The sequence below is a fragment of the Cynoglossus semilaevis genome, chromosome 1 (assembly GCF_000523025.1).
Source record: "Cynoglossus semilaevis isolate Cse_v1.0 chromosome 1, Cse_v1.0, whole genome shotgun sequence".
NCBI lineage: Eukaryota > Metazoa > Chordata > Actinopteri > Pleuronectiformes > Cynoglossidae > Cynoglossus > Cynoglossus semilaevis.
The window spans coordinates 15,309,482-15,332,978 of NC_024307.1; the positions used below are offsets into that span (position 1 = coordinate 15,309,482).

The window sequence follows — 23,497 nt, forward strand, 5'->3', positions numbered from 1 at the left end:
AGTCACAAAGATCTGAGCCTCTGACTGGTCCTCGTCATAACAGCAGCAGTCAGCAGAGTCGCTGGTCCAGGACAGGATTCCAGTCTGATAATCCGTCTGGAATTCTGGTCTGGCTTAAAAGCTTTCAAACCTCTGTCTCTGTTCACGGAGAAAAAAAGACAATGACAAATCCAAAGGTCGATGTTTGTAGTTGACTTGTAAAGAAAGAATTTCTAGACTGAAGAGAATGACATGTTGGATTTATTAGATATTTCATTTGTGAATAAATGAACTAAATGTTAATGATGGATTTCATCAGTGTGGCTGAGTCCACCGTTAGTGCCATGATTAAAAACAAAGACGTTAACACAGCCACCATGTTGTCAAAGACCACAAAAAATATCATATATTTAAATGTGGAACTTTTCTGTGTTCTTCAAACTTCTAGAACTGTGCTGTGTGTTTATCAAAATACTGCGGTGGACTTTACCTTTTCAAAATAAATCATTACAGGATACAGTGAGAGGAATTATGGGTATTCTTTGCAAATCTTTCCCTGAGCCTCTAAGGGTTGAAAAGACACATCATTTAATAGTATTTGTGAATGCAAATATTTTCTACACAGTTGGTGGGATTTGTCTGTTGGAAGTGTTGTTGTAGTACTGAACTGAACTGTGGTTTTAATTCTTTCAATTTTTGCTTTTGTTTTTTTTTTAATCAGAGATTGTTGATGGAAACGCTAAAATGACCCTGGGAATGATCTGGACCATAATCCTCCGCTTCGCCATCCAAGACATTTCTGTGGAAGGTACGCTGCAGTTCATCTGGGTGTGTGTGTGAGTGTGTGTGAGTGTGTGTGAGTGTGTGTTTCTCCCATTCATCCTCACTCAGTGTCAGTGTCAAACCTTATTCATGCTCCTGCGCCAGCTTCACACAGACAGCACACACACACACACACACACACACACACCGTGGAGTGGAGTCGTGTTCATTTAAATGAGAATGTTTTTAAAGAGGATTCTTCTCTCCTGCTCACACACACACACACACACTCACACACACACACAGAGACAACCCGAACCACGCTCCTGTCTCCTCCGTTTAGGTCTGTAGTAGAATCACCGTCTAATCCCATTCAGACGTCAGAGGTGATCAGACCTGATTTGTTCAGGTTGGGATTTAAGCTCAGTCACTTTTGGCGTGTTTTCACTTTCACTGTCGGCACCAGACGGTGAAGCGTATAGCGTGTGCACATCAGTGAAACCAGCAGGGGGCGGAGGGTGAAAGGCACGTTTCCCATTTAATCCACTCCTGCTGAGTCAGTCAAAATAAAAAAACACGCTCCACTGTGTAATAATAATAATAATAATAATAATAATAATAATTCAATTATTATTATTTTGGAGTTTTAAAAGTTAACTCAAATCTTGTCCTGTTATTATAATATCAGGACTTCATTCAGATTTTGCACCTGGTTTTCCAGAAGACGAGGACAAACTTTCTCCGTCTTCTCATGAAATCGTTCTTCTCCATCTGCAGAAACCTCAGCCAAAGAAGGCCTCCTGCTGTGGTGCCAGAGGAAGACGGCTCCTTACAAGAACGTCAACATCCAGAACTTCCATATCAGGTAGGACTCGATAGAAGCTGGTATTCATTAAAAAAAAAAAAAACAACCCGAACCAAAACACTAATTTCCCTGGCACACGGTGAACACTCGTCACTGATAACGAGCTCAGACAGTAGCTGAAACGTTCCCTCAGGCCTGCAGGGGTAATTGGAGCAGGATGTGAGCAGACAGAGGAGGCATCCCCTCACCTGAAGTCACTTTTATTTGGTCTGAATCTCAGTGGGAAACCTGAGCTGCTCTTTGTTTTTACACCTCATGATCATACCTGAGCAGGAGCTCGTTACCACGCTCTGTAAACAACAACATGTGCCGTCCAGCCTGTAGACCAGGAGTTCAGTCCTGTGATGCCTCACAGAGACGTTGAGTCATGAGGTGTAAGCTGTTCATTCATATACTTATAGCCATGTTTGATAACCTTCTACTGCCCCTGGTGGTCACAGTGAGATGACAAGGAAATAGAGTTGGACTTTAGTGGCAGCCATGGTAGGATGTTCTAAAAAAATATCTGTGTCTGTAGAGTTGTTTTCATAACTGGAGGTCAGGGGTTAGATTCTTGTTACATGCTGATGTGCCCCTGGGCAAAGTACTTACTAAAGTGTGTGCTGCAGCCCACAACCACCTTGTTTGTCCAGCAGATGGGGCAAAAAAAAAGTTCAGTCCTGTTTCATTTTACTCATTTGTTCTCCAGGCCACACAGTGGAAGAGTGGTTAGTATCTTTGCCTAAAAGCAAAACGTTTTGCTGGTTTGGCGATGCTGGCGACTGTTGGTCTCTTTGTATTGGGTTTGTACGGCGAGACACTGACCAGTGAGCAGGGACCAGTGACCAGTGAGCAGTGACCAGTGACCAGTGAGCAGTGACCAGTGACCAGTGACCAGTGACCAGTGGCCAATGACCAGTGACCAATGACCAGTGACCAATGACCAGTGACCAGTGACCAGTGAGCAGCTGGTTTTAGTGAAAGGTTGTGTTTTAATATGTGGGTTTTTATGTAGTATCACCGTAGTATCATGTAGTATCATTCCAACTTTGTACAGCCATTGATGAAGCTTTGTTATCAGATGTTCCTGAGAGAACATCACACACCCGGTGTGATCCTCAGATGTAGATGAAAGCTGAGGGGGGTGGAGGTGGAGGTGAGGGGGAGGAGGAGGTGGAGGTGGAGGTGAGGTCATCTAAGGAGAAGGTAAAAAGAGCCGATGATCCCAGAGCAGGAGAGAGAAAAAAAGAGGGTGAAATGTCAGAGCAGAGTCTTTGATGTGGCTCCTGTGTGAGGGATGACAGTCCTGAGAGCATCGGTCTCTACAGATGACAGGAACTCCAGCACAGGGTGAGGATTTCTCTCCCCCTTTTCTGCTGCAGCTTTAGGTATCACCCTGTAAAAGCCCCTCTGGCACGTTAAAGAAAATCCTTTATGCTCCCTAATACATTAAATAACCCACTGGCTGCCAGTAAATCTCCGTGTCGTTGTGAATTTACTGCCATGCTGCATTTAGACTTTCAGCAACGAGGCCACCTATCTGTGAGGCACGGAAGGTTGGACTAAAAATATGTCTTTAAGTAATTACACACCGTCAGCAGCATTGATTTACTGACAAAGTTCCTGCAGTTTTCAAGACAAAGTATGGAGATAGTTGGTGTTATGTCGCCTAACATCCCTTCCCTGCAGGGGGTGCTATAGTTGCAGTTTGAACACTAAGGACTTTGAGGTCAGTGATGGCTTCGTGAAGCTTTGACATTTCCTGCCTATTGTAGTGAAAGTCAGTTCTCCACTCAATGCTTTGAGCATGTTGGTGACACCTGCTGGCACACGAGTTGATGTACAAGCTTTTAAAGATGACGGACATTTGTTGTATTGGTAAAAAGTTACTTAAATCAAAGTAAAATCTAACTAATTATTTTATTATTTTTTTACCAGTAGTTCATCGTAATTAGGCATAGATTTGATATTGTTGGCTCTTTAGAAATAAATGGATGATTTTGTGGCTTTAATTTATTATTTATGAAATTAGTTTAATTATAAAGTCATTTTTAGGGTTTGTGTGCTCTAGCAAATATAACAGAAAAACTCAACAAATATTAAGTATTAATGTAAAAGAGTCCAAAGACTGGCAAATTTGTTAACTTTAAAGCCCAGTTCTGGCTAATGTGCTAACAGCTAACAGGCCGTCAGATTTACACCCTGCAGTGTGTAAATGTGGACCGTGACAGTCATGGAGTTTCACTGGTCTTCTCTCACATTTTTTATGTTCAGCATTTTCTTCTGTAGTTCATATAAATAAACCTGTGGCCGTTGTGTGGAACCTCTGCAGCGTTCAGCACCAACTGGACTCCATAAGGACCGTACATCACAGTGAGGTCATCAACCGCAAAAAAATGACTGTGGAGAATTAAAGCCAAACCAGAAGCAGAGCAGAGAGCCCAGTTTGTTCACAGTAGAACGTCTCAGCAGGTTTTTCTGAACGCGCTCCAGAACCTGGGCCTCAGCAGACAAACCACAATTACTGATTTGGTCACGGTGCTTGAAAATAATTTGGTGGGTCGTTTTTTACCCCAAGTCCAGGGCCGTCAACTTTTTCCCCTTACCAATCTACTTGTCTTTCATGTACACGTATATTCCAAATAATTATATAATACTCAATACTTAAACAGCCGCTAGAGGGCACTCTAGGCTTGTGTACTAGTATCTGCTACTCCTCTAAGTTGCACTTTTTTTTTATCCTTTTGCTGGTGGACAGATCCTTTTGCTGGTGGACAAATGAGGTAAAAATGGTGTTTCCACTTGACCTTCCCTTGAATCACACACGTCTCTCTGTTTTGTCTCTCTCTGTGTCTCAGCTGGAAAGATGGTTTGGGCTTCTGCGCCCTCATCCATCGACATCGCCCCGAGCTCATTGACTACGGAAAACTCCGTAAGGTAAGAGGAACTACACGACCGCTCATGAGATGAAATGAAATAGCTGAAATGGCTGAACATTTGCAAAACATGTACTGTCAAATGGACCGTACATACAGATTTATTGAAACCATAACATTTCAAATTACTTTAAGAGTGTGACTATATTTGTTTGTACAATAACAAAAAAACGATTCTGATAAAACCTAGCAAACGAAAGCTAAAGACCTGGAATATAGCTGTATGAAGTTGAACCAGGTTAACCAAGTTAAGCTAACACTTTGAATTCAAAGAATTTGCTAAAGATGAAAAGGTGATTTGCAATCCATTTTAAAAATAGACCAACTCTGCTAATTCAAAATAATAATCAAATAATAGAGAATACATTAATTGGCTACATACAAATCTGTAAAAATCAGAGCAACTCAGACAGTTTAGCCAGTGACGCCTTCACTGCCTTAGGAAAAAGTTGTCAGTTAAGTGTGTGGTTTTCTGTCAGAAACTTGATTCTCCCCTGTCTCTGCTGTGGACAGGACGACCCCATGACCAACCTGAACACAGCCTTCGACGTGGCAGAGAAATACCTGGACATTCCCAAAATGTTGGACGCTGAAGGTGAGCAGTGACACAGCGTTAAAGTGGTGAGAAAGTCCCGACTCTTTTGTTTCTGAGTTTGTTCCTGTGGGTTCAAATATTTTCTTCCTCAACTCCAGGTTTGGAAAAATGTCTAACGGCCAGAGTAACAACATTTCTTTCTGTGATGTAGCACACGACCCCCACATTTGATACCAAGTAGTTAGCATAGGGTTATGACAGTGATGCCTTTAACGTCCTGGTAAAAAGTTAAATTTTTTTAATGTCCTTAAAGGTTTGATTGTTTGTAAATGGGATCTGTATTGTGCTGATGTGAGCGACAAAATAACCCTAGATCGTTTGGAATGCTACGTTAGCTTAGCCCTCACTCTGTCTGAACTGGACGACCATTGTCTCCACAGGTTTGTTGCTGAATGAACATCTCTCTGCTGATACAGGCAGAGTGAGGAAAATAAATAGTTTTTGAAGGAATTCAAAAGAAATCTGAGGTCTGAACATGTGAGAGCAGACTGAGCTCGTCTCCTGTCACGCCATGTTTCCCTAATGGTCTGTGTTTATTAATAACATAAGACTGTAGTTTGTTTTGGCTTCATGAAGCCAACGGCTCATCACATTCCTCAGGGTAATAACTCAGGAAAGGAGTTCATGGCTATTTTGTAAGGGCTGTAAGAAACTATATTTGGACTTTTGATGCTCAGACGCACAGCTGTACAGACAGGAGGCAGAGCAGACGTCTACTGCTCTAAAGAAATGCTAGCTAACAGCCTGTAATATAAATGACAGCTAGCTCACCTTCAGACCTCTCATTTTACATACAGGTAGACATAAACAACACAGAACATCTGGACCAATCAGACAGCTTGCTTTTCTCTCCACTTCACTGTCATTGTTTATGTAAGAAGTTGAGTTCTACTTCCTGTTTATCCATTACCATCAATCTACCTGTGTAACCTCCTCCACCGTCCACCTCCTCCCTTGCCTCCTCTCTACTCCTGCAGACATTGTGGGCACTGCCCGTCCGGACGAGAAGGCCATCATGACCTACGTGTCTAGCTTCTACCACGCCTTCTCAGGCGCCCAGAAGGTACCCTGGATGCAGCGTGTGTTTCCTCCTCCTCCTCCTCCTCCTCCTCCTATGATTCACCTCCTTCTCCTCACAGGGTTCCTGTTCTATTAGCAGTGCACATCACCTGCTGCGAGGCCTCACTCTCCTGTAGCTTTCCGCATGGTTTATGTCAACCAAGTGCATGATGGGATTTTGACAGACTAAGAGGCAGTGAGCACATGGTCATTTCCTGTTTACCTTTTTGTAACGATCACAGCCTGATTACGTCCACTGGTGCTCCCAGAGGGAGGAGGTGTGGCCGAGTCAATAAGTGATGGTGATTGGTTGGATTGAAGACGTAGTTGGTGAGAAAGAGCAACACATTGACCTGAGGCTTTGTTAAGGCCTGAGGCCTGGTTAAATATTTACATGGTTTGTTATGTCCAGACCAGACACTGACTGATCGGATAAAGAGGAGAGAATTAAATAAGAAGCTGCAGTGAAACACTACAGCTCTGTTTTAATCACTAGCTAAAAATGTTGGCAAATAGATAAAAGTCAGTCAAAAAAAACATCCATCAATAAATACATTTAGAACGTTTTTTTTTCATGTTTTCAAACCAGTCTCTGATCAAACTAAAGGATTTAGAACGTTTTTTTTTCATGTTATCAAACCAGTCTCTGATCAAACTAAAGGTAACCTGGAAATGACTTGCTGTCTCCTCTTGTGATGACTCCCCCTGCTGGCTGCTGGTGTCTCTGCACTTTTTTACACTTGCCTTTTTTCTCCTCTCCTCTCCTCTTCTCCTCTCTTCCTTCCCTTGTGTCCTGGGCAGACATCATTAGCACCTTGAGGCCCGATGAGAAGGCCGTCATGACTTATGTGTCGTGTTACTACCACGCATTCTCAGGCAAACAGAAGGTGAGAAATGATGAGTAAGAAATAAACAAAATGAAATAGAACTGAGTGGACAGATGGCAGGGAGATGTTCAGTGATCATGGAGTGGGTGACACTGACAAAATAATATTAGACTCAAACAACAATACAGAGCCTAATATAATCATTTTAAATACAGTGGTTTCAGTCTTAATTAAAATACCACACCAAGTGTGTTTAATACACTAATACACTCATGTAGGAAGAAATGGCATAACCTACTACAACGTTCCACTACTTTCTAAAAATAAAATATAAAAAATACAATACACTAAATAAAAAAACCCACTGTATCACTGGCACTTAGACGAATATTTGTCTTTCAGTGTTTTGCCAAAGCCTTGTTTAAGGGCACTTTTTATTTGTCAGTGTTTTGCCAAAGCCTTGTTTAAGTCTGTTTGTTCAAAGATAGGTATTTGACACCAGCAGTACTCGAAATACTTACAATCTCAGAGCCAAGTAAATGAATACAATTCTGGAGGTTTTTACATTTGTACAATACTTGGTAACAAGTTTGTGAATCAAAATTGGAAAAAAATAAGGTCTCAATATTGGCCAGCAGTTAAAGTTGATTCTTTTTAAAAGAGCTTGTAGCCCTGAGCAACACGACTGCATCTTAGTTTGACTTATACTACGTCTTTTTTATTTATTTACTACACCCTGGACCTGTTCTCCGTTACATCCCAGGACCACATGTAGAGACAGACAGACAACCAGTAACACATACTTGACAATGAGTGTATTATACAAAATACATGTTATTTAAAGATATAAAACACACCAGTTTTCTCTGAAGTTTGGTTGTGAGCTGATCCCGCCCCTCCACCAATATTTTGCTTCTACTTTTTGGTCTTTTACTTATGACTTCGAGTTGCACTGCTGCCATCTCCTGGCTCTGTTTGAACATGTCCTTCCCAGTAAACCGTCTGTTTTTTTACAGTAATACAATGCAGCAGTATGTTTAAGACTTAAATTTATTGTAAAGTTTAAAAAAGAAAATCTTAGACACATTTTTAATGCAGCCTGAGAAACGAGCTGTGAGCCACAGTCCTGGACTGTTGGGTGATATATTTGATCACCTGATATGAGATCAGAAGTGGAGTCCCATTATCTGTGATTTAAGAAGAGTCCACAGAACTTCTCTAAGTCTTATAATAACAGCACTGCTTCCCTCTGATGTCACGACAGAGGATTTCATAAAGCACTGCTGGCTGTCAGAGCTCACAGTAAACAGACTCAGTTCAAACATTTGCTCACAGAAGCTCGACCTGCTCATCCTCACTCTCCTTTTAAGGCAACTCGCCCGATAGATCTCCCCTTAAAGAAATGCCTCAGACACAGTCGAGTTTCCTCTGTGATCTCAGCACAAAAGAGAAGCTGGAAGCTGTGGGGTTGTGTGTGGATGAAACACAGGTCGGTGAGCTGTGACGCCGTGGAAACCTGCAGTCAGTCTCACTAAAGCTACTCATTCAAAGGCCGTGAGGTCAAATGTCTCTGTGTCAGGTTTTTTTATTAGCCTGAATTCTTCAGTTCTTTTTCTGATCAACTGCATTTATTTCTGAGCTTAAATCTTTTTCACTTTTGCATGAAGCTGGAATCCTGACTTCAACTTTCCTCTGGAATTCTCAATGAATATTCCTCTTAACTCGTATTTTGCTCTGCACAGGGCACAGGGTTAAGAACCACAGACATGTGAGCAGGAATCACTGCTTTATTTCACGTGTGTAGACCGACACACAGTACCTTTGTTAGGAGGTTTGAAGTACAAGCAGCAGCATCTGTGACCTTGATGACTTTAGGAAGCAGTTAATGTCACAAAACTAAGATTGGATAGGATCATCACAATGATGGAAAAATGTAATAATAACAAGAAAAAAGGAACATTCTCAGGTTTTAATTAAAAAAAACAAAAGACTAAAACAAACAAAAGACACAGTTTTCAAAAAATCAAAACTCAAATATCTCTATCTCTACAGCCCAAGTCTTCTTCAGAAAACAGTATTAAGGAAACAAAAGTAATCCAAATAAGTATATTCAAAATAACCAGAAGATTTTTTTTTAAACTTTCATTATACTAAATATATTTTACAGTATTTGGTTCTTTGTCCCATCCTGTACAGACTCCTTCAACAAACCCAAAGAGTGAGCCTAAAACATGTTGTCATGGAAACCCAGATGGTTCCTGCCTTCTCAAAGCAGTAATAAATAAATATAAATGTTCAGGAAGTGTTGTGTCATGGATAAGCCCCATGTTTCCTCCAACTTCAACTTTAGACTGGATCAGAAGTTAGCCAAGCCTCAAGGCTAATGTCCCTGAACTGTCCAAACTGTTACAGTTGTCTTCACTGAGTCTTAATGAGTCTATAAATAATATTGTTAATTTATGTAATTTATGTATGTGTCCTGAGAAAAAGAATTCCAACCAGGCGTCTGTAGCAGAAACTTTGAGCACGGCCATCGAGCACTGTCAGCTGAAAAGACTGGTAGGATAGCCAACAGGTAAGCTAAACTAGCTTGGGGCTAGCTACCATGTAGCCAAAACGCTCCACACGACTATTGAGATAAATATTCAAAAGTTCAATGAAAATAAACTCAAACCAGGTAAACATTAAGAGCCAATGGATAAATGTTTATGTTTTTAAACATAATCTAGTTCATTTTATTGGCTTGAATTTGCAGTTGAACAATGTGAGAAGTAAAGACGGTAAAGCTCAAATTAGCCAAATACTGCAAAGAAAAAAAAAACGTAAACACAGAAAAATGTATGTAAAAATAATATTTTAATGTTGAACATAATTAGTTACAAAGTGGCAGAAAATGACAAACAAAAACAAAAAATAAAAGTTTGCCAATATATAGCTGAGATTAAATAGAGATTGATAATAAGAAATTAAACTGTAATTCAATAATAAATCATCTTTAAATTAGGTAAATCTTATTTGTGGTAAATGTAAACTCATAAATATTTGCAATTGGCCAAAATGAAGAAAAATAAAAGAAATAGCCAAATAATGGTGTGGCTGCAGATCTGTAGCTTCATTTCTCAGGACAACTTTATAGCTCAGCCACGTGGACATGTTTAGATATACAGTAAATGAGTGGAATACTTCACTAAACATGACCATGTTTGTCCCTGCATCTCATTCTGCTCTTCATCACTGCTCTCCCTCATCATCCAGGCAGAGACAGCGGCCAACAGGATCTGCAAAGTTCTGGCTGTGAACCAGGAGAACGAGCAGCTGATGGAGGACTATGAGAAACTAGCCAGTGATGTGAGCACACACCCCTGTCACTTTCCTTTGCACCACACCTGCACCACCATGGTTACCCACGTACTTATCCTCCTCTTCCTCCCCTCTCTCCCAGACCTGGGGTATCTGTGCTCCACTCAGGGGTAGGACTAGAAACCCTACAGTGACTTAATGTTAGTGTTTTTCATGTGTTCTGAATGAAACCCCTGTGTAATGAGGTGGACTTTTCACGTGTTAATCAAATGCAAGAAACCAGATGAAATCACAAAGTCAGGCTGGAAGTTATTAGAATTCTGAGGGAAAAAAACAACTCAGATTTCTATGGAAAACAGCAGAAAGCAATAAAATCAGAGAACTGACACAAAGGGTCAGGATTTTTCTACATAAAAACAACACTTATTGTTTGATGTGCCATACAGGTTTGATGTAAAAATTCTGATTTCTTTTATAGAAAAACAAACATGTTTTTTTAAAATAGTTTGTCCCTTCCTGTAAAGATGAGAAGACAGACAAACGTCAAGAGAATTAAATGTCAAAATGGTCACAAACGGATTCAATTTCAAATTCTAATGAGAAACTATACTCTTATTACTTAGTATTGAGTTTATTTGACAATTCTGTGGACATTACAAATATTTGAACTAAACAAAACAATTTTATTTCATTATTCTGTGGACATTACAAATATTTGACTGAACTAAACAAAACAATTTTATTTCAAATGGTCAATGAGAAAAAATAGAGCAGGTTTTGTTCATTGCAATGAATTATGGAAAACAATCTAATCCAGTCTTTTAACTTCTTTTTCATACATTATTTACATACAACTTCACCCTATTTCTCCATCCAACCATTGATGTTCATTCATTTTGCCCTGTCCTTTTGCATGATTTTTTCTTCTTTTCCCTAAACTTGTTTATCCTCCATATTTTCCTGTCCTTCCTCCCACCTACTCATACACACACACACACACCACCACCACACACACCTCAGCTGCTGGAGTGGATCCGCCGTACCATCCCCTGGTTGGAGAACCGTATGCCGGAGAACACCATGCAGGCCATGCAGCAGAAGCTGGAGGACTTCAGAGACTACAGACGCCTCCACAAACCACCCAAAGTGCAGGAGAAGTGTCAGCTGGAGATCAACTTCAACACCCTGCAGACCAAGCTGAGGCTCAGCAACAGACCTGCCTTCATGCCCTCGGAGGGGAAGATGGTCTCGGTAGGTCAGGGCCACAAACTCTCACTCTGGAAAAACTGAATTCTCTTAAGAAAAAAATGGGGAAAAAAACACAATGTTGTTTTGCAGACTGTGGTTCACGTGACGTCAGGAGAATACTTAGCTTTGTTTCAGTGTTGTCAGGCATAGACAAAGGTAGCAAAAAGCTAACACAGCCAACATTACATTGTAGCTTAACCATAGCTACTGGTTCATCAGAATTAGCTAAAGGTCATGTACCTTTTTAATGAAAGCACGGTTCCCTAAAGTTCCACTCCCCACCTGTTTAACCTCCTTATGCTTTTCCTCCGTCTCTTCAGGACATTAACAATGCCTGGGGTAATCTGGAGGGAGCGGAGAAGGGCTACGAAGAGTGGCTCCTGAATGAGATCCGCAGGCTGGAGAGACTCGACCACCTGGCAGAGAAATTCCGCCAGAAAGCAGCGATACACGAAGCCTGGACTGAAGGTAGTGATGATTCAGTCCTGCTGCAGTGACGTGTAATGGAACCTACTGCCCTCATGTGACCAACCATTGAACTGAAGACGTTATTGGACTAGTCTATTGTTTATCTGCATCATTTATGGTTTATAAATAATGCCAATACTAAGTTTCCCATCACCTCCCCCTGCAGGTAAGGAGGAGATGCTGCAGAAGCGTGACTACGAGACGGCGACTCTGTCGGAGATCAAGGCTCTGCTGAAGAAACACGAGGCCTTCGAGAGCGACCTCGCTGCACATCAGGACCGAGTGGAGCAGATCGCAGCAATCGCACAGGAACTGAAGTAAGAAGACGCAACACTTTGTACACCGTGGACTACCTCAAAAATAATTGTCTCTCCAAGTAGTATTAGCATGAGCTTCATTAAAATACTGCAGCTCAGGCCTGCTCTACAGCTATACCAGTGTATGAAGTACACAACACAAATGTTGGCTGTTGATCAGACGAGGACATACATTTATTTTTCAAACTACATACCACAAGAGGGGGCTAAGTACCCTGCATTTACATGTGCCACAGTTTGAGAACCACTGCTGTAAATAATGAAATGATTTGGGCTCTCTGGGAGCACACATTAAACCGTGGTTGTTATTCACTCTGAATGGCTCTGTGTTTGTGTTTGTGTTGTCAGTGAGCTGGACTACTACGACTCCCCCAGCGTAAACGCTCGCTGCCAGCAGATCTGTGACCAGTGGGACAGTCTGGGAGCTCTGACCCAGAAACGCAGTGAGGCTCTGCAGGTGTGAGGGTTTGAAGAGGAGTCCGTGATTAAACCATGGAGACGAGAATGGAAGCTGAATAGAATTTACAGCTTTAGACACTCGTGTGACACTTGTCTGTGAAGCAAAATGAATCGAAGTGTTATTCAACACTCTGAAGAGACCTTCAAGGGCTCCTCGTGGCTCGAGGAGCCCTTGAAGGTCTCCAGACTGTTTGTGAAAATATTTAAACCCACCTCAACTTTAAACGCTTCCCTTCTCCAGCTCTTTGAAAGGTCATACATAAAATGTGCTGTCTGTGAATTTGCCTTTGAGAAAGAGTTTGTTTATCCTCCACAGAGAACCGAGAAACTGCTAGAAACCATCGACCAACTGTACCTTGAATTTGCCAAAAGAGCGGCGCCGTTCAACAACTGGATGGAAGGCGCCATGGAGGATCTGCAGGACACCTTTATCGTTCACACCATCGAGGAAATCCAGGTGAGTGGAGAGAGGAACACGGAAATAAATATGAGATTCAAGCAGCATGAAAACACACCTCGTGTTGGACAAAAAGGCAAAACTTGATTTAATCTGAGTCCTATTCTTCAGCATTTCTAAATAATAAATACAGTAAAAAAAAAGTACTCAAAACTAGCAGGATGTACCTAATATACTGGCCTGGACATGGTTTTTAGCATGTACTGAAAATTTCTTCTAAAAAATTTTAATGACCATAATAATTGGAAACAGAACAAAAGAGCACCACATGGTGGCAGGAATGGATTTGTGTGCGAGTTATTAGATCCTAAAAGAGCACCACATGGTGGCAGCAATGGTTAGTGCTCTTGTCTTACTAGAAGATCCCTGATTGGCTGATTAAATCCATGGTCTTGTTGTGTGGACTTTGTCCAAAAATGTGCAGATAAGAATAATTGAACAATTGTTCATCCCAATCTCTGCATTTAACACAAGTAGATGTAATCCAACACTGCTATGCTGCTATGCTAACCTGGAATGCTCACTATAGTACTATATTGCTGAGCAACCTCTGATCTGTGGGGAGGTACAGCGCCCCCGGAGGTTTTGAACAACGCTGTGTTTTCTGTGTCTCAGGGACTGAGCACGGCCCACGAGCAGTTCAAAGCCACGCTGCCAGAGGCGGACAAGGAACGTCAGGCCATCCTGGGAATTCACAACGAGATCGCCAAAATCGTGCAGACTTACCATGTGAACATAACCGGAACCAACCCGTACACCACCATCAACCCACAGGAGGTCAACGCCAAATGGGACAAAGTAAGACATTGACTCAAACACAGAGCGTGTCAGTGGTCTGCTGCAGCTCACTCCAGTCCTCGTTGGTAGAATATAAATTCTGCCGTCTATGAGTGGGGAAAAAAACCAAACATTGGACAAACAACTAGAAAATGGAAACAAATATTTTTATTGTTTATATATACAACTGGAATCAGCCCAGCGTCCACTGACGTGTTGTTTCTGGCAGCATTTTGCAGCATTCAGTCAGTGCAGCCACACTGGCTTTTTGTTGGCCTTGTCTCACGCTGCGACACGAGAGTTTGCTTTGAAATTGAAAATATTTTTCCGTTCCTTTCAGTTTCTATTTGTAGCCTTGAAAATGTTTTTCTTTTCTACTCCAAACCCACTGAAGCTTACCCTCAGCTGTTCAATGTTGATGGATTGTCATTGAGTTTCCCTCCTGTCTCTGAACAGTCGCTGTTGAATCAGATTTTAGACGAGAGGTGAAACATCTTCAACCGTAGCCAGTCAGGTTTCCTGGGTGACTGAGAACGTTGACACACGTCTAATCACGTCAGACTTCAGAGAGCTTTGATGAGCGTTGTCTTTGATGAGAAGATGAGTTTTATGTGAAGCATCGTGTTTTCTTCATGTCTGACTCCTGTGTCCACTGCAGGTCAGGCAGCTGGTGCCACAGCGTGACCAGGCTCTAATTGAGGAACACGCCAGACAGCAGAACAACGAGCGTCTGCGTCGACAGTTTGCCAACCAAGCCAATGTGATTGGGCCCTGGATCCAGACCAAGATGGAGGTCTGTTAGAATTTTAGAGCGATGCCGGCGGAAACGTGTCGTCCACAGGTCCCTTGTACAAACTCCTGTGTGTGTTTGTGTGGCTGCAGGAAATCGGCCGCATCTCCATGGAGATGCACGGCACCTTGGAGGACCAGCTGACGCACCTACGCCAGTACGAGAAGAGCATCGTCAACTACAAGCCAAAGATCGACCAGCTGGAGGGAGACCACCAGCTGATTCAGGAAGCTCTCATCTTTGACAACAAACACACCAAGTACACCATGGAGGTGAGAGTTCACTGCATGGCTGCTCTACTCTGTGACTCTCCACTCAACATGAAAATCTTCATCGTATGGTGTGTGTGTGTGTGTGTGGGGGGGCACCATAAACCCCTCAAACCCCCGCCCCCAAACTAGTGCATAGTAATGATTCTTCAAGAAGTTTATAAAACATGTAACAGCTGATAATTTAGTGGAAAATATTTTAATGTCCATTAAGGTCTGTAGAAAATACTTCTGCAGTTAAATCTCCTCAGAACAGAGAACAGCAAGAGCGCCTCCCAGTGGATTCTGCGATTTTTTTAAAATTAAAACCCTAATTCATTTAAAAAAAATGTCAATTTACATTGAGATAAAAATATATAAGTTAAGCTGCTGTTACAATTATAATAGAAAATAATAAATAGTGCTGTGTTTGTGTACTTTACAACAGAGGTCTTGTTTTACTGTTCAAAACAATCTTACAATCTAAAAACTTCTACTACATTTATTATAATAAACTCATTTTAAAAAGTAACGACACCACTTTAAACAAACACTTAAACTGCAAACATGATCAAATCTGTATCCCTCCTGTAATCCTTCTGTACCAACAGTGGTCTGTGTACCCCTGTTTGGATTGGTTTAAGAAAAAAACAAAAAGAATGATTAATCAAAGGTCTCCTCTGTTGTCTCCTTTAGAATAAAATAGAGTTTGATTTTTTTCTCTCTTGGTTCGTCCTTTGTCAACCCCCATGTCTCTCCTCATGTCTCGCCCCATGTCTCTCCCCTGCAGCACATCCGTGTGGGCTGGGAGCAGCTCCTCACCACCATCGCTCGCACCATCAACGAAATCGAGAACCAGATCTTGACGCGAGATGCCAAGGGAATCAGCCAGGACCAACTGAACGAGTTCCGCGCCTCCTTCAACCACTTTGACAGGGTCAGTATTCAGACGGAGTCTCTCTGTAGACCGTTGATGCAGCAGCAGTGCATTAGTCTGAAGATTAAAGAGCAAACTGCCACGTTCTGGGACAGGAATCCATTCTATTACAGTTCTTCTGAGCTAGTGTTTGAAAACTCCTGTCCTTATAATGACATCAAACATGTGTCATCAGTGTCTGGCAGCTGGAGTGTACACCTTTATTTCATATTGGCAATGTAGGAACCAGAAATCCTTGTTCCAGTCAAGTCTAGTCAGGAGTCCTGGAAATAGACACTAGTCTGTGTCTGAGGTACAGAGATTGTAGAACACTGTCTTCCCACTGAAATCTATTTCTATAAACCCATCAGTCCTCGTCCTCGTCCTCGTCTGACCCCACAACTGTGTGTTTACACTGGGATCACTATGACAGGAACAGAACCAATTATGGATCTTTCTTTTTTTTCCTCCTCCTCCATCCGTCACACTCTGACTCTACTATTACATCATACATTCTCCTCTAGTTAACCAGTATCAGAGGAGGAGGATGCAGACGAAGGAAATTGAATCTGGAGGAGAATTTCCCTTGATTCTACATTTAATTGTCTTGTCAGGCTTAAATGTTGATTTTCAAACAGAGTAAAGGGAAAAAAGACTAAACGACAGATCAAACCTGGACATAAAAATGGGGAATTTGGACTGTATTTTACTGAATTCATTTAGTTTATTGGAAAGTAGCACTTCTGTGGAAACAACAGTGTTCACAATAAAGTTGAGGTGACTGTAGTGGGGGAGATGGCAATAGATCCATCTACCTATCAATTCTAGGAATAAAGGGGGATGGCAATAGACCCATCTACCTATCAATTCTAGGAATAAACGTCTAATTACATTTTATTTTATTTTATTTTTTTGCTTTTTACAATAGTGACATCATATTCTAATGAGAAACGACCTGAACTGGACCAGAGTCTAGTCATTAAAAAGGTACACTGATGCCAGCAGTTGAGTGAATAATAATAATAATAAAAATATCCATGTCAAATTACGTTTAGATCAAATATATCAAAATATGGTGGAATCATAGCTGTTATAACAGTTTTTTTGTGAGTGTTTTTATGGCTGACGTTCACCTGTACAAAGAGGTCAAACTGAAACTGTTGCTACTGTTGTTGTTTATGTTGCTGTTGCTGTTGTTGTTGAGTACATGTCTCATGAATAACACCAGCCTCACCACGAGGCCCAGTAGTTCTGCCTGCCACACTGCACATTAACGCCTGTGAATGCCGCCGGCCCAGCATGGCAGCGCTGCTGCCACCGTGTGTTCACCTGCACCAGATCCTAATCAATATGCACTGTGTGTTCTCTCTTTTCTGTCTCCTCCTGCATGGCCTTCCCTCCCTTCCTCTCTCCCTCCCTTCCTCCCTCCCTTCACCTCCTCCTCCTCCTCCATCCCCACCTTTCTGCATGATGTACACCCTCAACCCTCCTTCCCTGTTCTACCACCACCTCCTCCTCCTCCCCCTTTTCCTCACCTACCCCCTCGTCTCACCTCCTCACCGTCACTGACACGGCTGTATGTGTTGCTGCATGGCCTGTGGCCCCCCCGATGCCTCGTCTGGCACTGGCCGCCCCCCCACAACACCTCAGGACCGCTCGGGCACTCTGGGCGCGGAGGAGTTCAAGGCCTGCCTGATCAGCCTGGGCTTCGATATCGCCAACGATTCACAGGTACCTACACGTGGCTACACCCTCCTGGTGAGAGGTTTAACTGCTGTCTTTTTTTTTCTTTTTGCACCTTTTCTCCCTTGTTTTTCCTTTCTTCCCCTTCCATTAAACTCCTGGTGGATTTTCCTCATCTTGCAACATCCTTTTTTTATGGATTGTTGTGGTGTCTCTGTGAAAATCTATTTCATTCCACCTTTACTGTATTTCCTACAATGGTTTCCTCCTCTCTCCCTGGCTCTCCATTCCTGTCTCTGGAACCTCCCTTCGCTCCTCCTTCTCCTCTTCCTTCTGGTTTTCTTTGTCCATGGCTGACCTTGTAGAAGAGAACAGGAATCATGGACGCTGAAGACTTCAAAACCTGCCTTATCTCCATGGGGTACAACCTGGTAAAACCAAGAACTCTCTTCCATGCTCTGTGTGAATGTTGAGACCAGCAGTTAGTGTTGGGTGTAACCTCAGAGGTAGAGTATGCAGGAGTTCTGTCTTTATAAACACTGAGCGTGTGGCTAGTCCTTCCTACATCGCACAGTTGGAAAGCCTCGGTCCATGGGTTTAGTGAACTGGTACAATAATATTGTTTTCTAGAAATCTGATCCTGTACATTACAGTCAATATTAGTGATTAACTCTTGATGGAATAGTCTGATCAACAAGACAATCACAGCAAGACAGGCTGAGCTAATGCTACTTTTGGTCATGGTACTATAGCACTGAGCACCATGCTGTCCAGTAGAGCTGTACACCTCTGATGCCACTACTCCAAGTGTGTTAGCATTTGGCCCCTAAAATAAAATGCTGTCAACTGACTTATTCACCAACCTTTGCTCAGTGAAGCTGGTCTGACACAGGGAGTCTGACTGAAAGTCCAAACCTCTGCAAAATCATGCTAGCCTTTGAGATGTTAATGAAGCTTTAGCTCTGCCAGTAGTGAGAATCAATCAATGTATTGATAATGTATTGGAGTAACCATAAGTGGATGACTGTGGTATTATTACATATACTGTATAGTGCACATCATTGTATCCATTTAAATTATTAATCTGATTAATCTCACAAATTATTTACCAAGAGTTCCCTGAAGTAACTGCAGTACCAAAAAGTTCATGTTTAGTTTTATGTAGTAATTTTAGTTATTTTATGTTTCTGTACTTCTTCCATATAAGGGTAACTGTATGATTTATTTCTTTAAAAAATAATCACCATACTCTACCTTCAAATATTTTCTTTATTTTTCTTCTCACTTTTTATATATAAATGTCACCCTCTGTGAAACATCAATAAATTCCCTGACAGTTCCTCTCTCTTGCCTCCAGGGTGAAAACGAGTTCTCTCGCATCATGAGCATAGTTGACCCCAACAGAATGGGCATCGTCACCTTCCAGGCCTTCATCGACTTCATGTCTCGCGAGACAGCGGACACAGACACTGCCGACCAAGTCATGGCCTCCTTCAAAGTCCTGGCTGGAGATAAGGTACTTCAAGACCTCTGTAGACCTGGTAACATAACTGATGTGTAAACCAAGGCTAAAAAGTACCCGGCTGATACTGAGAAAGGAAGTAAATGACCAAACAACAATAAATACAGGAAGAAAAGGTTTAAACATCAAACATCAAGAAGTTCTAGAACAGTATAGTTGTACCCAAGTCTTTAGCAGTGATGCTGCTCAGATTAACAGTAGAATGTGGGCGTTGACTTGAACTCCACCTGGTTTTTCTACCTTGTCCATAGTCTGAAGTCTGGTGCACTTCCTCTGGACTCTAATCTTTTAACCTTATGGTTTGAATTTTACTTTTTGGACTAGAAATGATTTGGACTCTACTTGAATGTTTCCTTAGTGATGGCCAATAACTCTGAATCACCGAACACTAAATTTGGTCTCCTTTTTAGAGTTATTTTGGATCAGGGCTCCATTTTTTTTTTAACTTTTTCTCCGACTCTAACTTGTATTTCTCGTAACTTGACCACATTTTTACATGAAGGATTAGAGGACTGAGACTTCTTCTTCAGTGTCTTTGCCTCAGTCAACATGAGCTTCTTTACTGTCAAGGTGTCTGTTAGAACCAGATGGCCGCGTCCATGTCTTACTGTACAGCACAGTGTGTACCGTCAATGACTCATTTATTCCATCTATCGGTATTTGTACACTGAGCTGCAACTGTGCAGACCAGCACCATAAACAAACACCGTAAACAGTATTACACTGAAACAGTGTTTATTCTAACTGTGACTGACAATGACAACAACACTTAAACATTACAGTTGTTGAACCGTTCTTTCAATCTGATGTAAAGTTAAAGTACAAAAAATAGACTACATGGGATTTTCAGACTTGGAGTTGTGATCCATGAAATCATGCTCTATGCAGATGATGTTACTCTTTACCTCATATAATAGAAGCTTAAATCTTGGCTCTGATTTCAACCATAAACACCTTGAATAACCCATAACCTCAACAACATAAATATTATAACATAGGGCTGTGTTCAGGAACAGAGTTGTTTAAGTCATTGTAATAACATAGGGCTATGTTCAGGAACAGAGTTGTTTAAGTCATTGCTTTCAGCTGATATTTGGGAAGATTCAAAAAACTGTCAAGTAGATGTTTTCTCACTTTATACCACAGTAAATGTTGTTCTTCTCGTCCTCAACAGAACTACATTTTAGCTGATGAGCTGCGCCGAGAGCTTCCTCCAGACCAAGCAGAGTACTGCATGGCCCGCATGGCCCCCTACACTGGCCCTGACGCAGTACCTGGGGCCCTGGACTACATGTCCTTTTCTACGGCTCTGTACGGAGAGAGCGACCTGTGAACTCTCTGTCAGTCGTCCTGACTGGGACCACCACCAGCCTACCTGCTCCACTCATTGCCACATCCTCAGCCTGGACCCTCACCATCACCTCTCTCCTCACATTCCTCTTCTGCTGTGCCCATTTTTTGTACGTCTCTGGCCTTATTATTTTTATTTTTTTCGCCCTTGTTTTCTGTCTTCTCCTTCACCTCGTCACCCAACCCTGTCCATCCTTCTCTCTGCTCCTTCACACTCTGTCTCCGTTGTATTTGCTTCGATGCAGCAGCTCTCCAGGTTTACAAAGACGGAGAGAGAAAACATTGTTTGTTTCTGTTTCTATTTCCTTGTCATTTGTTTTTTCTTCATAAAGTGAATAAAGTTAACATATTTTATTATACTGAACAAAAAGGTATTTTTCTTCACCTGATTGAAAATAAGAGACGAGAATTGTAATAAAGAAAAATCGATATAATGTCTCTGTTCACTGCATTATTGTCTGTTCAGACAGTTTACAAATATTATAGAATACATATCATTTTAGTTAGCTTTGTTGCTATATATATTTCACGCAAAGCACTTACATTTAGTAGGAGATAACTATTGATAATATAAATACAGTATATATAATAGTAATATATATTACATTATTATATAATCATATATTATATATTATGATTTTGATTATTTTGATTAATTTGTAATGCTGATAAATACTGTTGATTTACCTTTTTTTAAGCTGTTTTAAAAACAATCAACAACTATACATCAATATAAAAAATAGTACCTACAAAACGGACTTAAATGTGAAGGTAGTATAATTGAGACCTTGTGATATAAATGATTAGGATTAGAAACAATATTACAGACTCCCAGAATAGTTTAGTATTTTTGATTCTGGAATAGAAAACAGTCCCACGTGAATTTTACAAATTAAGTTATCGCATGCGCAAACGCCCAGAAAAAGGAAGTCAAGAAAAAAAAGGAAGCAAATTAACCGCACCTTGTGGTTTTCATAAATCAGTGGACCTGGAAACTCCGAGAGTGGTAGGAAAACATTTTAAAATGCGCTCTTTAACAGTGTCGTGATTACTATATGTCAATGTTTAATCGTTTTAAATATTTACTCGAATTTTGTAACACTTTTAAAACTAATTTGGAAACTATATGTAACAAACAAAATGGAAGAAAGATGATTGGACATTTCTTTTTCAGCAATGCACTACACCACACTACACGCACAACTATTGCGATATATTGTTACAGTGTTAGTAAAGAGGGACATGTAAACAACAAAAATGGGGTCTCAAATTTAAATATTAAAATTATTTATTTAAAATTGAATTACATTTCCAACTGTCAACGTTATCCCTCGTTCTTCACTAATCCCGACAACGGAACCCAATCTCAGACGCGCTGCGCTCCGGAGAATTTACCGTGTAGAACCTTCCCGGAACTGTGTTTGGACTGTGACCCATTCGTCCAATGTTGTCTTCAGAAAAGTCGTCTTTTACTTCAAAAAGGAGTCATGTTCAGCTTACAACACTTGAAGAGAAATAAGACGTTCAAATATGGAATTCCCATGCTTGTAAGTATTATTTTAATTCTGTATAAGCTGCAGTAAAGCTAAGTTAGCCCTCATATCTGTTAGCATTTTGGCAGTGTCATGAACACAGGACTGCTGTCAAAGCCAAAAAGACTGTATTGATGTTAATCGGTGTTTTATTTTAATTTATTTTGCCTCCGTATACTGTTAGTACCTCCACCGTCTAATGGACATGACTAGCGACTTTATTTATTAAATCTTTCTGTAATGTTGATCGCTTTTCTTTGCATTTGATGGTAGTGACTGTGTTATTTTAGAAGTTTACCAGTTACTCTTAAACATTTTGTCTTTAAACATAATTAGTTGATGTATAGAATGTTATATTTTTCTTTGTGTATTGGCTTGCCCCTGATGAAATGTTTATGATTTGCTGGTACAAAAATGATTAGATATTATACTGAAAGGATATATATTTGTACCCAAGTCTTGTTTTGAAAAAATTCATTAATAATGAAAGTAGTCATTTGTAGCCCTGGACGTTCTTTGAACCAACAAAACCTTTAACTTAAAAGTATTTTTCTTACGACAAAAATGTAAATAGTTTGTTGTACTAGTAATTTCTGTTTACGCAAGCTTACTTCAAGATCATGAAATATAGAGAGAATTCTGTGTATATTTGTAATATACTAAAATTACATTTTTTTAAATGACCAAAGCCAAAACAGAATAACAGCAGTCTTTTTTTGTTTATAGTTGCTGGTTGTCGGAGGTTCCTTTGGCCTCAGGGAGTTTACACAAATCCGATATGACTCCCAGAAGCTCAAAAGAAAGGTTTGTGGTCTATAAAATAGATTGAGATCCTGAACTGATAAATGGATAAAAAAAATACACTCAAAAGTACAATAAAATGTGTTACAGTAAAAATGTTACAGTAAAAACGAGTACCATTAGTCTGCTAGGATATTACTCTAGATTAGAATGTATGATTGCTCCTCCATGTGGTCAGTGCTGTAATTACACCTGAGGCTAAAACGAACCTTTTCATTCGAAAAAGCTCAGTGACCTCTGACAGCTTTGTTGAGTAGAATGTCAAACACTTCACAATCACTGATTTCAGAAACACACTGCAGGCACAGGCACAGGCTTCACCAAGTGAGTCGGTACCAGAGCTACAAGTGAGAACGAGCTGCAGTAATTCATTAAGTGACAGAGCCCATTCATTAGTGTGACAGAGGAGCGACTCTTTATTAGAAGTCATTACAGTCTGATGAGTTGGCTCCAAGGGCAAGTGGCTGTTTGCTGCTGTTTCACTGTCACAAACACTGATGCATGTCGTCTGGGCCGCAGCCAGGCGGCAGGGGCATCTTTTCTTATTACTGTCCATGTGAGGCAGCTGGAGGTGGAGAGGGGGGGGGGGGGGGGGGGGGGGGGCGGGGCGGGGCACACGGGGGGGCT

At 41.1% G+C, this 23,497-nt stretch overlaps 2 protein-coding genes across 6 annotated transcripts in view; both read left to right on the plus strand.

The window, feature by feature from the left end:
* Window positions 1–20,971, plus strand: part of actn1 (actinin, alpha 1) — a 57,943-nt gene extending 36,972 nt beyond the window's left edge. The window contains exons 4-22 of one of the 5 annotated variants that reach the window (XM_008313266.3): window positions 701–787; window positions 1,519–1,606; window positions 4,444–4,522; window positions 5,035–5,116; window positions 6,977–7,062; window positions 10,258–10,350; window positions 11,323–11,553; window positions 11,871–12,018; window positions 12,185–12,335; window positions 12,684–12,792; window positions 13,111–13,251; window positions 13,867–14,049; window positions 14,687–14,821; window positions 14,911–15,090; window positions 15,857–16,003; window positions 17,633–17,713; window positions 18,031–18,096; window positions 19,023–19,181; window positions 20,362–20,971. In XM_008313266.3, the coding sequence (XP_008311488.1) occupies window positions 701–787; window positions 1,519–1,606; window positions 4,444–4,522; window positions 5,035–5,116; window positions 6,977–7,062; window positions 10,258–10,350; window positions 11,323–11,553; window positions 11,871–12,018; window positions 12,185–12,335; window positions 12,684–12,792; window positions 13,111–13,251; window positions 13,867–14,049; window positions 14,687–14,821; window positions 14,911–15,090; window positions 15,857–16,003; window positions 17,633–17,713; window positions 18,031–18,096; window positions 19,023–19,181; window positions 20,362–20,520 (2,405 nt within the window). In that variant the 3' untranslated portion in view covers window positions 20,521–20,971. Of the gene's footprint in view, window positions 1–700; window positions 788–1,518; window positions 1,607–4,443; window positions 4,523–5,034; window positions 5,117–6,093; window positions 6,180–6,976; window positions 7,063–10,257; window positions 10,351–11,322; window positions 11,554–11,870; window positions 12,019–12,184; window positions 12,336–12,683; window positions 12,793–13,110; window positions 13,252–13,866; window positions 14,050–14,686; window positions 14,822–14,910; window positions 15,091–15,856; window positions 16,004–17,632; window positions 17,714–18,030; window positions 18,097–19,022; window positions 19,182–20,361 lie in introns of all 5 variants that reach the window. The other 4 variants (XM_008313257.3, XM_008313290.3, XM_008313282.3 and 1 more) reach the window with 4 other exon arrangements.
* Window positions 20,972–21,482: 511 nt separating this feature from the next.
* slc8a3 (solute carrier family 8 member 3) overlaps window positions 21,483–23,497 on the plus strand; it is a 79,646-nt gene continuing 77,631 nt past the window's right edge. The window contains exon 1 of the mRNA XM_025055710.1: window positions 21,483–21,543. The gene's annotated coding sequence lies outside the window, so the exon portion shown is untranslated. The remainder of the gene's footprint in view (window positions 21,544–23,497) is intronic.